Here is a 12,165-nt window from a genome sequence, read left to right on the forward strand (position 1 = left end):
GGTACCTGTGGATGATCCTAAGAGACCAAGTCTGAAGAGACAGTCCCCAGGCAGAGTAGGCCTTATATTTATACCTCTGTGGTGGAACCTGCTAGAACATCTTGCTTACTCAGCCTAGTCAGGTGATCAGGTCATATGACCAAGGATGAGGTCATATGAGGTCATGCACAGCCATGCACAGCAGGTCACCTGACCATCCAATCCTTCCAGCAGGTTCCAGCACATGCCAAGGTATACCAGCTACTTCCATGTCATAAAGGCTTAGTCATATCTCTTGACCAAGCAATGAGCTGGTGCCCTGACACACCAGGAAGCACTTGTTGAACATCAAGGAGCTGAGAGAGAAGCTGAGAGATTTCCATAAGAGTAGATAGATGATGGTGTTAATGCAGGAAGATAATATCAGTGATGTGTTGTGTGGATATGAAACAAAAATTAATTAATTAGTAATATTAATAATAAAACTATCTACCAGATTTGTGCCAAGGATCTGGCTGGAGAACCGGCCAGACCCTTGCACAGCTGAGGCCAGAATCCGGAATACAGATATCTATCCAAATTATGGATTCTGGATTGCGTGTCCTGAAACCTGGATGTACTGACCCTTGTATCTTGACATGCAGCAGACAAGCCCTGGATCCTGGATGCAGGGAAGCAAATACGGAAGCATTGTATTTCTGTTTCTGTGGGAAACAAATTTGTTGCTCCCATGGAGCCGGATGGCTGTGTTGCAGACCCTTCACTGTAGCACAGCCACAACAGCAGGACTTTACAATTTTGGAAAAAGCCCGGATTCGACCGAAATCCAATGCCGATGGTCCCTGACCAGCAAAAGCTATGGGCAGAAGCCGTTTGTGGACAGCCGGGACCCCTTATCAGGCGACCAACCTAGCTGTCCGCAAACGTCCACCATACAGAACTGTATTCAAGTTACTCTGTCAATGCATCTGCTCCTGCTCACGACGTTGATCGGCCGCACATGCATGCATGAACAAACTGTACAGTGCTCTTTGAAGAACATGTATAAGCAAACCAGATCAGAGCCAGCTCGACCCTCGGTCAGAAGCAATGCAGCATCGATCCTTCCTTGGTGAATTGGTACGGGTGTAGCGATCAGTTGATTTATATTCATAGGGTTTTAGCATGTCACCGCTGAGCTCGGACATGGTGTAAGAACAGACTTGTTCATTCAAGCTTTCCTACAAGTACCTGGAGAGTGAGAGCCGCCACAATATCCTCCCCTACTACACATTTGTCAAGCGTCCGCGGCCAAAATCATGGGTCAATTCTTTTCAAATTTCTACCCTCCCAAGACGAATTGGCTCCCAGACCAAATACCGGACCAGACGGGAAAGGTCGCTATCGTTACCGTGAGCCCTCTCCACTGCGATGCTTGACCGAGCTCACCGGATTCCAGGGTGGGAATACTGGTGTGCCACAGTCTTTGTACCGTTGAGCCTGCTCATCTTCCCTTGAGGTATTGGCTTTGCAACATGTCGTGTACGTCTCCCTTCTCGTGCTTCACAGACCCCGCTCACTCACCCCAGCATCTGCTCGAACACAATACCCGCGTCTACCTCGCTGCACGCTCTCCCGCCAAAGCAGAGGAAGCGATTCAGCACTTGAAAGACCTCACAAAGAAGGAAGACATACATTTCCTGCAGCTTGATCTTGCCGATCTACCCACTGTGAAGAAGGCGGTAGATGAATTCAGGACGAAGGAAAAGAGGCTCGATATGTTGTTCAACTCCGGGTGCGTCTCGATCCCCCTGGATGCTGGAGCAGGGTAGCTGACGGTGACTTATATGATGCAGAGGGGTGATGCTCCCTCCTAAATCGATGTTGACTGCGCAAGGGTATGACCTGCAATTCGGCACCAACACTCTCGGACATGGAGTGTTCACCTTCTTCCTTCTTCCGGTCCTGCTAGAGACCGCCAAGGAGACGGGCGACGTTCGAGTCGTGAACACCAGCTCGGTCGCACATGATTTCGCCCCGAAAGGAGGGATTGTCTGGGATCAGGTTAAGGATGGACCAGCGAGGGAAAAGGCGTGGAACTATTGGGAGGCATATGCATCGTCTAAGTTCGTACGTCCCGCGCCCTTTGCCCTTTCTTTTAACCCAGCTGATAGAGCAGGGCAGGGCAACGTCCTCTTTTCCAAAGATGGAAAAGAGCTTGTCAGACGCTACGCCGATGAGGGGATCGTCAGCATCTCCCTGAACCCGGGTGCAATCCGTACGGACCTCCAAAGGTATCTGAAGAGCAAGCCTGTACAGGCCTGGATTATGGTTCGTCTGCTTCTTGCTTACGTAGCGACAGCTGAATTAGCTGTGTAGGACAAGTTGCTATATCCTCTGGAGCCTTATGGGCCATTGACCCAACTGTACGCAGGCACAGCACCAGAAGCGAAGTCCTTGAGCGGAAAGGTATAGCCTTTCGCTAACATCAAGAGGTAGTCACTGACAAGTGGTAGTATCTCATCCCCTGGGCGAGAGTGGGCGTCGAAGGACCAGACACAGGCGATGTAGAGCAAGCGAAGAAGCTTTGGGCGCTTATCGAGGAAGAAGCTGGGAAGCTGTAGCCGGCCGGAAGGGTGAGCCTAGGTCTTCGCAATTGGTCTATTACAGCTATTCTAAGACGATGGGATAGTATGGTACAGATATGTTAATCCAGAGGGTGGAAGTGGAAGGATGGATGAAGTCAAGAATAAAATAGACTTCAGTGAGATTTCGCCCGCGAGAATCGCACCGCACCGCACTGCCCACCTGCCGCAACATATGGGCATGCATATGCATACGCGCGATCACAAGCCCTTCACCTCGCCCTCGATATACTCCCAGAGTCTTTTCCCTGCGGCTTCATCTTTTGTATCTGCACGAGGGGTGGACTTGCGCGCCCAAGGAACGTAGTACCCGCCGTTTTGTTCCGCCACTTCCGGTGCGGTTCCTGCGTACAACATCGTCACTGCGCCTAGGGGGTCGACCTCCATGCCGAAGGCGTACTGTACCGCCGCATGAGATCAGAACATTCATCTTCTCGAAATGATTGAAAAACGTACAGCGGCCCAAGCGCCAATGCCCTCCGCATACCGGAACAACTCTGTCCGGATAAGACCCGGATTAAGCGAGCTAGAGATGATGCCATATTGCCCGTATCGCCGCGCGAGTTCGTTTGCGAAGAGGACGTTGCCCCACTTTGAACCAGAATAGGCGATCATAGGTGTGAGCTGCTTTGTGCGGTACTCGCTATCTTTGAGTGTGCGGTAGTCGAACCCTCCCGTCGGGGCACCGAGGTGCAGACTAAGAAAGAGCATTAGTCTCTCTAGACCCGAGCAGGAAAGTTAAGGTTGGGCACGTACTTGGAGCTGGTGGTCACTACGCGGACGGTGCCCTCTGGGCAAGCCTTCGCAGTGGCAATCAAGGTCGGAATCAACAGCATGGTCAAGTAAGCATGACCTAGTCCCTCATGAGCGCTTGTTTGCACAGCTGGATCGAAGCGCATTACCGAGAACGTTAGTCCCGAACTGCATGTCATATCCTTGCTTTGTAAGTTGATCGACAGGGCACACCATGACACCTGCCGAGTTGAAGAGAATATGCAGCTGGCTTTCCTTCTTCATGAACTCCTCAGCACATTTCTTGATGCTTGGCAGGTCGGCAAGATTGCATTGAATGAAGTGGGCCTTGTCACTCCGGGTGAGCACCTTCAGCTTCGCAATCGCCTCTTCTGCCTTTTTTTGTGACCGACATGCCAGATATACAGTCGCACCTTTGAGCAGAAGGTATTTGCAAGCAACGAACCCGATACCAGCGTTGCCGCCCTGATATCGGAAAGTCAGCCGAAGCGGGTGATAACGCCCAGTCAGTACGTACCGTAACGATAATGACTTTGTCGGTGAGATCTGGCATGTTCTCAGGTAAAAACTTAGCTTGGGGCGGCCATATTTCAGACCCAGTTGTAAGAACGCGAAGAACTTGTCCCATTGTTGATTAGGTATTAGAGATGAGAATTAAATGTTGAGTAAATAGTCGTAATGCGGCGACAGGTGAGTGGACGAGCAAGCTCGGAGCTGCAGGATCGCCAGCCGATAGCACCCTCCTTGACTTTAATAGATGGATCTGCTTCACCGAAGTCCATGGCGGTGAGGGTGCAACGGGCAGGCATATCAGAGCGTCATAGTCGGGAAGGAGGTGGATAGCCGACAGAAACAAAGATTGTGGATTCCCATTCATGCAGATGTTACCGGAAGATGATTCATTGGAATCGGATGGGCTCAGGAACCGCAGAGGTCACATGTATACCGGTTCCAAGTACTCGCTAGCGACTGTCGTGCATATCTTGCATAGAATCAGAAGTTCAGATCCGTAGCGCAGGTGCGTGGGAATGGTTAGACAGCACCAGTCATGGAACGAAGAACATGACGTTGAGGGGGCCCGGCGGCAGGGGCGAGAACATTGATCTTGAGAGGATAGGATGGGTGACCTTGATGATAACCTTCCTCTTACAGAGATGAAGCAAGGTGGTGTTGTGTAACTCGGAATTGAGGATGCTTGACGGTAACCCACGAGTGCCCCGCATCGCGTCTGTGATGGCAGAAGATAGAACCATCAGTGTTTCCTATATCAATGAAGAGTCTTCTGAGGGCACTCATAGACAGCGCATCGAGTAACCAAGTGACAGGAGCCATGATCGGAAAAAGTTGTCGCTTATTGGTTGTAGTCATGAAGATGAGGAGCGCTGATAGGTGACATTAAGATCACGCAGATATCTTAAGTACTGAAGAATGATGTGTTGGAATTCGGGCTGAAAATTCCAACCTGTCAGAATTTGGGGGATCCTGCCCGAGCAGCAGCGGGCACACAGCGGATAAGCACTCTGAAGCGGAGACATCCCATCAGGCCCTTGGGATTTTAAGACCAACTGTGCTTGTGCGCGTGGTGGAGTTCGCTAGTCCAATATTCTAGAGGCGACGATGATGGGCCACAGATCCTACAGTATAACGCACTAGGGGGGAGTCAGGGTCTTGACAAAAGTAGCATAGGTACGATTGTTAGTGTAGACAGTCCTTCAAGGACTGTCCTTGTAATAAGTATTTAATCTCCGCTAATAAAAATAGTCCCGCAGGACCCTTAAAAAAGTATCCGTGAAGGGACACAACTCTGGCGGGACCACATTAGTCCCTATCCGCTGATGTTCAGCCACTCAGGGTTGCATGTGCAGGCCTCATTGTCTCCACATCTTTGGACTCTACCATGATGTAGAGTCCTCCCTCACCACTGTTGACCATCTCCTCCTCCTCTCCCAATACTGTCAGCCTCAGCAACCCACCTCTCCCTCTACTTCCTCAACCTGTAGGACCCTCCCAGGAGGGTCATCAGGAAGAGTAACTGAGGTGAGCTCCTACAAAGGCAGCCATCACTGGCACCTGAGTAGTGTCCCCCCCCTCTTGACTAAACTTGTGTTTTCTGGCACCAGGTGCCCACTGTCAGCATTGAAGAAACTCAAGCCCAGGAGAAGCAAGAAGACTTCTCTTCTTGATTACCATATGTAAGCATGCTTCATTTTGGGCCTCCAATGAACATTACTAATTTTGCATAGATGCCTTTTGCTACCTATGAGAGTGGCCTTCACCACATGCTCCGTCTCCCCTCCGAATATGCCCCCAAGCTACTGAGAGGGCTCCCAGAGCCTGTGAGGGTAGAGGATACAGCCCCAGGTGAGTTCTAATGATGTTCCATTTCACAGAATATCTAACTAACTATCTAAACAGCTATGCATCCCCCCAACTTCATGGGGACTTTGCACATTTCAATATTCAAGCTTGAGAAGTGCTACCTCATGCACTATACTAGTGTGGAGCCCAGCCTTCTCAAGCAAGATGTGGAATCAAACCCAAAGAGTCATTTTTCAGTCGAGTACTGTGACCGAAGACTCTTCAAAGGATCCACTAAGCACTTTGACTCGATGTCTGACAAGGAACATTGTGCTTGGTAGATTGACTTCAAGACTTGATTCTGCCAATTTTACCGTGATGAAGGCAATTGTGAGATTGCCTTTGATCCACAAGTGTATTTGAGGTGCCTTTGGGCATGCAGCAAGCTTGACTACACCATCTATGCCCAGCCATTCAACCCCTCCCACCCCCATTGAGTCTACTGTGAGGGACCCCTGCTGATGCTGAGAATGCCAATGCCTGGTGGGCATATCTCAACATGCAGATGTGGATGCCCTATATCCACCCCTCCAACTGTGTGGTAGGCATACCCCTTGGTGATGAGTACTACTCAAAACCAGGGGTATGGGAGAAATCCCCAGCCAGTCAAGAGCTTGAACAGCTCTTTGACAATGCCACACTGACTGTCATCAATGCCTGGTGGGCTCAGACACTCATTCGCGCCCACCAGCACTTCCTCCTCCTCTCTGTCTTCAAACTCAGCAACCTCCCCCCCTCCCATCCCCTCCTGCAGTTGTACAACTTCAACACACTGGAGAAGACTTGGGCAGGTGATTTTGCACAAGAGCAAATTGACCTGTTCATGCCAATGCCCCAAGCCTATGCCCATGTCCTCTGGGTGCATGCACAGGCCAAGGTGAGAGATCTCCTTGGCCTGTGCAACATGCTCCTTGCCTGGCACACTTGAAAGCCCTTGTTGCCCTCGAACCTCCCCACCCTCTACAACTACACTAGTGTATGCACAGGAAACATTCCTCATGTGTACATTGAGCAATATCAACTGGATGGCATCTCCATCCTCAAACCCCTCCTCTGGGAGGACATCCTCAAAAAGGACCCCAAGGCGAACTTGCCTTGGAAGGACTTGAACAAGTCCAAGGTCTGGATCGAGATGGAGCATAAATGCATCCATGATCAGCATGTCACAGCAGGGGGTGCTCCTTTCCCTTGGGAAAGGAACAAGATCCACCCCTCTGCAAAGACTTGTGAGGAACAGTGATCTGCCAACACTGCCAATCCACAGATGCACACTAAGGGCAAGAAGAAGGCCACTGACACCCTTGAACAACTCCAGGGCAATGAGCTCTTTGCCAAGGCTGCCATCCTCCACCAACCTTTTTATGGCAAGGTTCGAACTCGCATCAAGCTCCTCAATGTTGCCAACCCCAAGTTTGAAGCTGGAGCTCTTGGAGTTGAGAGAAGGGGGCATCTCCTCAAAGGAGAAGAGCCCCCTGACATTGACTATGAGGGGCAGCAACTCCAGACTACCCTGGATGCCATTCCATTTGTGTGGACACAGTTTGCCTGGAGAAGCTCAGCTTGAAGCAACCCCAGCCTCTGCCTCAGCCTCTGCCCCTCAGCCCCAGCCTCAGCCCCAGCCTCAGCCCAACCACTCACACTTGAGGCATTCAAAGATGATACCCATCCTTATGTTTGGGATTCAACGTCTGACTACAGGGCGTTGAATGAACCCATTCCCCCTTCTTGCATGCTTGGCAAGACAAGGTGGACTGAGGAGGACTGGGAGAAAGTGGAAGAGATGTGGAGGCAGTGGATGGAGGAGTTCAACTGCCCTGCTCCTCCCGTATTCAACCACCCCCTCTCTCCACTCTGGGGGATCACTCAATCTTGCGAGCACACTCCCCCTCCTCCTCCTCCTCCTCACCAACCTACTCCTCCTCCTCCCCCTCCTCACAAATGCACTCCTCCCCCTCCTCATGAATGCACTCCTCCCCCTCCTTGCCCTCCCCACAATAATGTGTACTCCTGGTCAAACCCAGAGCACTGTAAACTCATTATGGCAAAGCACTGGGGAGGAGCTGTGGTTGAGAAGGTGCCAGAGCCTGTCAAGGAGATGACCAAAATGGACATTGGCATTGCAGCCTCTGAAGAGCTTCTCACAAAGCTCAACAGGGCTTTGGGTGAATAGGAAGCCTAAGCCTTCTTTTATTTATGTAAGTTTTATTTTCAAACATGTATGATAAATTAACTAATTACTTCTACAGGTAGGACTACCTAATTTTCATGCCTAAAAAATGTACCATTAGATACCTAATTGATTGTTGTGTTCTGGAACTTATGTGTGTACCTGGACAAGCTTGGAGAAGATATTATGACCAACAGATAGGCTCTAGACCTTCCCAGGAAGGTCTAGACCTCCAAATCTTTGCTTTGGTAATGATACACCCTTCAATTTCATCAAGGCCCCCTCTTCTCTCACACATCTCCATCAAGGGTAAGTCAACACCATTTAGTATCTTGATCATTGACTCACATTATTTTGTAGTCATACCTTTTGTCCATCTTGTCCTGCTTCCTCACAACCACCACAAACACCTTCACAAAGTTCAGGAGCATCTGACCCCCCCAGGAGGGTCAAAGATCACTTAGTACTTCAATGGAGTTGTGCAGGGTAGACTGCCTGATTAGGTCAGTCATTGTCTACCCTGCAATGCTTACCTTACACTAACAATACCCTTTCTATGTTAGAAATTGCCTCTACAAGAAACAGTTAGCTTGATCTCATTCAAAACCACTTTGCTTACCTTGCTCTTGCAGCCACTGAAACTCTTTTGTTTGCTCATCCTTCCTCCTCCTCCTCCTCCTCCTCCACCACCACAATGTTGACCACCACTAACTCGACGAAACCAGACCCCCCTAGGAGGGTCTAAAGAAGAACTTTCAAGCAAACATTTTAAAGTAAGTTCTCATATTGGTTGTGAGTCTTACTTACCTTTTCAGACAACATGCCTATCACCATCACCATGGAGCTCCCTGACACTCCTTACCTCATTGCTGCTGCCTCCATTGGTGCATTTGTTGGCCTGGCCTTCTGGGTTTTTGATGCCAGTCATGGAGGAGTTTGCAGCAGCATCATAGCTGCTGCAAGCTATATTTGGGAGGCAATTAAAGTAAGTATTCTCTCTTTCATTGTGCAGACTTGTACTTACCTTTTTAAGGTTGTTTGGGTGTGGACCTCTATGCAGGCCATCACCCAATTTGTGAAAGATCTTGCTGCCCTTCTCCTTGCTCTCAAACCTGCCCTTGATGCTCTTGCAAACATTCTGGAAGAAATGTGTGTGGTGGAGGAGAGGGGGAGGGCTTTGAGAGTAGGGGGAGTGGGAGTTGGAGTGTGAGAAGGAGTAGGAGCCAGAGTGAGAGGGATGGGATTGGGAGGAGTGGGAGGACTTGGGGCAAGGGCTAGGGAGTAGAGCCAAAAGGAACTATGCACTTATGCTTAAGCTGGATTGTTTTCCCGTCAGTCATTTCATAAGGTTTCTTTATTTGGACTCACACATTTTGTCCTACTAACTATTCTACAGGTCTCACTAGCTATTTCTCACTCTTATTGCTGCTTATGTAATTCATGGTGTGCATCATTTTGCGCAATTTCACAAAAAAAAGGTTGGATTTTTGGGGATGAATAGATTATCAATTTTGAAGATGATACTTAGCTTTAAAGACGAGAAATCATGGAAAAATATATGTCAAGGGCATGGTGGGGTTCATTTTTGGCTTGCATGAGAGATGAATATTTTTGGATCATAGCAGATACTGGCCATTAGGGCAAAATTGAGACTGAAAATTGGTTGTTGATTTCAATTTTATCACATATACATAATATAACTACATGTATGGAGAGCATGCAAAGGGAATTGTGTCAAAATGTTATTGAACGCTGCAGATAGAGCCATCAAAGGTCTCAGGAAAGGCCAAGATAAAGAACCCCATGTAATGTGGTAGCAGTAGTCTCTTTTTTTACCCTGCTCACCATCTAATTATTTATTCTCACTCTGGGCAATATGGGCAACAAAAAAAAACCAGATTGCTCACCTATCTTGGGCTCAGTGCAAAGAAGCAGCTTCAGCAGTCCAATGGACAGAAGAAACAGAAGGCTTGAAGACAAGATTGTCCAGACCTGTACAGCTAAAGCAGGTGGCAGATGGTGAATTGATGACAAAAACAAATGAGCAAAGTCAACCAAAACCCCAGCCACTTACCAGATGCAGCAAAGTCAAGGAGATGGTTGTGGACATGGCAGGACTACCAGTGGGAGAGACTGGGGATGATCCATGCATGCTTGCACAGTTGACACAGTCCACCAACATGGACACTTGTGCAACAACAAATGCTGTGACAGCTCAGTCATACACTCTTCTGTCTGATCTTGTCACTCCTGGCTGGAATAACAGCACCATGTGGAGCAAAGTAGCCAGCTCTACTCCAATCACTACCACAACAAATCAGCCAGTCAACTTCAATGACACAAGCCTTGTCCTTCCGTCAGGAGTAGATAATCTTCAAGCTGTGATCAAGGATTTACACAAGTGAGGTGTTGTCACTTGTGATCAGGTTGAGAACAGCATCACATCAGAGCCGACTTCCTTAGTCCTGGCAACAGACCCATTGCCTGAGAAGTATCACACCTTGAAGCAGAAGGCAAGACAGTTGGAGTTGAGTGAATCTTCCCATGATGATCTCACTCAAGAGATGTTCAACAAAACAAGGGACTCAGCATACTTGGAGGGCATAGAGAATGAGGCTGAGGAGGAGGAGGAGGAAGACAAATCTGGCAAGTCTGCTCATCCCCTGTTTTTGGATAAGTGACTGAGAACTCATCTCTTACAAGATTACAGTGGGATCAGCTGCACAAATATTCCAGCTCCCTGCTGATAAGGGGTTCAAGGCCTTGTGGAATGCTGTTGGCAAACTCCTTGATCTTTTTCCCAATACACTTAGCCTCACATACATTCTCTCAACATCCCATGTGAAAGAGATTCCTGTCCTTCTCAAATCAGCAAGCACTTTCATTGAGATGGTACAACAATGGCAGTGCAGTACACACAAGGAAGAAATGAAGGCTGAACAAACTTACACATGTCTTGAAGGCACCTGGAAGAAACAGTGTTGCAAGGCTGCAGAGCTGGGTGCCAAGGCACCCAACAAGCCCAAGAGGCCAGCTCCCATTATGGTCTACATCATTCTTTCCAACACTTCCAGCATAGCCCAAGATGATAAGAGCAAGGACAAAGTCAAGGGGAAGGGGAAAGGAAAGGTGTTGTTATTAGCCTTTCACATGTACCTCTCATTGACTGCAAGCTTGTAGAACCCAAAGAAGTCCAACTCTCCTCACACAAGTCTTGAAGAGCAAAGAAAGGGGTTAGTGAGCAACAGCAAGCAGTTTTGTCTCCTGAAGGCTGAAAATCATTGTCACCAGTATGGACAAGCTGACATTGTTCTCCCTGGTGGGGTGCATTGGGATCCATCGGACCAAGATTGGTCCTTCTGGAATCTTGCTTTGGTTAGTAACAAGATTCTCATTTTGATGATCCTTCAGTCCAGGAAAGTGCCCAATGTTACTGAAACAGAACCCCCAGGCAACATCATGGACAAATGGATAACCATAAGTGAAACTTGTCAATCTGAAGGGCCCCTTTGCCAAGCCACTTGCCCATTGAAATGCCAGGCTGTGGAGTAAGTGGTTGCTTCACCAGGTTCTCAGCAGTTCTATTCCCACATACCTGTGCAGCCTCTATCTCCTCCTTGGGCAGGACCTATGTGGGCCCCCCCTAGTGGGTTTCAACCCTTTGCTTTTCCTATGCAACCCACCGGAATCAAGGATGGAATTGATGTCTCGATTCCATCCCCTCTGCTCAAGGAGTGGTTGGAGAAGTCTGTGGATGGTAATCCCCAGTGGAACTCAGATCAGCATAACTTTTCTCAATACTTGGATGCCTTCATCAAAGCTGGTTTGTATCACCTGGGTGAGCTGGCAGCAGTAGGAAGCATGGACAAACTCCTTGACACCTACCACTTGAGCAAACCCAAGGAGAGGATGTTGTGCGGCACAGCAGTGGTGCTCCTCAACTATGCCAGAGTGGACTTCAAACAGCTTTGCCATCAAGCAAGATGAACCAAAGCAGCATGGCCCCCTGTCTCACACTCACATCCAGATGGGAATGCCAATGTTGATTTTTGTCTATAGATAGTTAGTAATGCATTATGTCCTTCCACAGGCAATTAGGCAACTGGAAAGACAGTGATATTCATTCTACCTAGGGACATGACATACATACATGAGTGATCCACAGTATGTCAATGAGTGAGTGGGAGGCAATGACAGTGGGTGGGCAGGCCCCATAGGCAAGAAAGATGACAACAGGCCCAAGCTACATCCTCCAATGGTTGCTGCACAACAGGCAAGTATGAG

At 48.8% G+C, this 12,165-nt stretch overlaps 5 protein-coding genes across 5 annotated transcripts; 4 read left to right on the forward strand and 1 right to left on the reverse strand.

Moving 5' to 3' along the window:
• Positions 1-1,277: 1,277 nt before the first annotated feature.
• DACRYDRAFT_109520 (NADP-binding protein) lies at positions 1,278-2,582 on the forward strand (the record flags this gene model as incomplete). The annotated part of the gene is made up of 8 exons (XM_040768894.1): positions 1,278-1,370; positions 1,418-1,430; positions 1,478-1,500; positions 1,548-1,753; positions 1,815-2,088; positions 2,143-2,289; positions 2,338-2,427; positions 2,475-2,582. The coding sequence occupies 8 exons, from the start codon at positions 1,278-1,280 to the stop codon at positions 2,580-2,582; spliced, it is 954 nt and encodes a 317-aa protein (XP_040626996.1).
• Positions 2,583-2,804: 222 nt separating this feature from the next.
• DACRYDRAFT_55131 (NADP-binding protein) lies at positions 2,805-3,984 on the reverse strand (the record flags this gene model as incomplete). The annotated part of the gene is made up of 5 exons (XM_040775306.1): positions 2,805-3,002; positions 3,060-3,300; positions 3,360-3,456; positions 3,506-3,821; positions 3,874-3,984. 5 exons carry the CDS (start codon positions 3,982-3,984, stop codon positions 2,805-2,807), a joined length of 963 nt encoding a protein of 320 aa, XP_040626997.1.
• A 1,651-nt stretch (positions 3,985-5,635) lies between these two features.
• On the forward strand, positions 5,636-7,884 carry DACRYDRAFT_17143 (uncharacterized protein; the record flags this gene model as incomplete). The annotated part of the gene is made up of 7 exons (XM_040771258.1): positions 5,636-5,717; positions 5,772-5,991; positions 6,125-6,158; positions 6,220-6,591; positions 6,646-6,834; positions 6,979-7,242; positions 7,456-7,884. 7 exons carry the CDS (start codon positions 5,636-5,638, stop codon positions 7,882-7,884), a joined length of 1,590 nt encoding a protein of 529 aa, XP_040626998.1.
• Positions 7,885-8,701: 817 nt separating this feature from the next.
• On the forward strand, positions 8,702-9,091 carry DACRYDRAFT_17144 (uncharacterized protein; the record flags this gene model as incomplete). Its single annotated transcript, XM_040771259.1, has 2 exons — positions 8,702-8,866; positions 8,915-9,091. 2 exons carry the CDS (start codon positions 8,702-8,704, stop codon positions 9,089-9,091), a joined length of 342 nt encoding a protein of 113 aa, XP_040626999.1.
• Positions 9,092-10,061: 970 nt separating this feature from the next.
• DACRYDRAFT_17145 (uncharacterized protein) lies at positions 10,062-11,868 on the forward strand (the record flags this gene model as incomplete). Its single annotated transcript, XM_040771260.1, has 8 exons — positions 10,062-10,282; positions 10,319-10,558; positions 10,695-11,010; positions 11,062-11,118; positions 11,173-11,256; positions 11,293-11,429; positions 11,485-11,527; positions 11,575-11,868. The coding sequence occupies 8 exons, from the start codon at positions 10,062-10,064 to the stop codon at positions 11,866-11,868; spliced, it is 1,392 nt and encodes a 463-aa protein (XP_040627000.1).
• Positions 11,869-12,165: the final 297 nt, after the last annotated feature.

Source organism: Dacryopinax primogenitus, assembly GCF_000292625.1.
Source record: "Dacryopinax primogenitus strain DJM-731 SS1 chromosome Unknown DACRYscaffold_14, whole genome shotgun sequence".
NCBI lineage: Eukaryota > Fungi > Basidiomycota > Dacrymycetes > Dacrymycetales > Dacrymycetaceae > Dacryopinax > Dacryopinax primogenitus.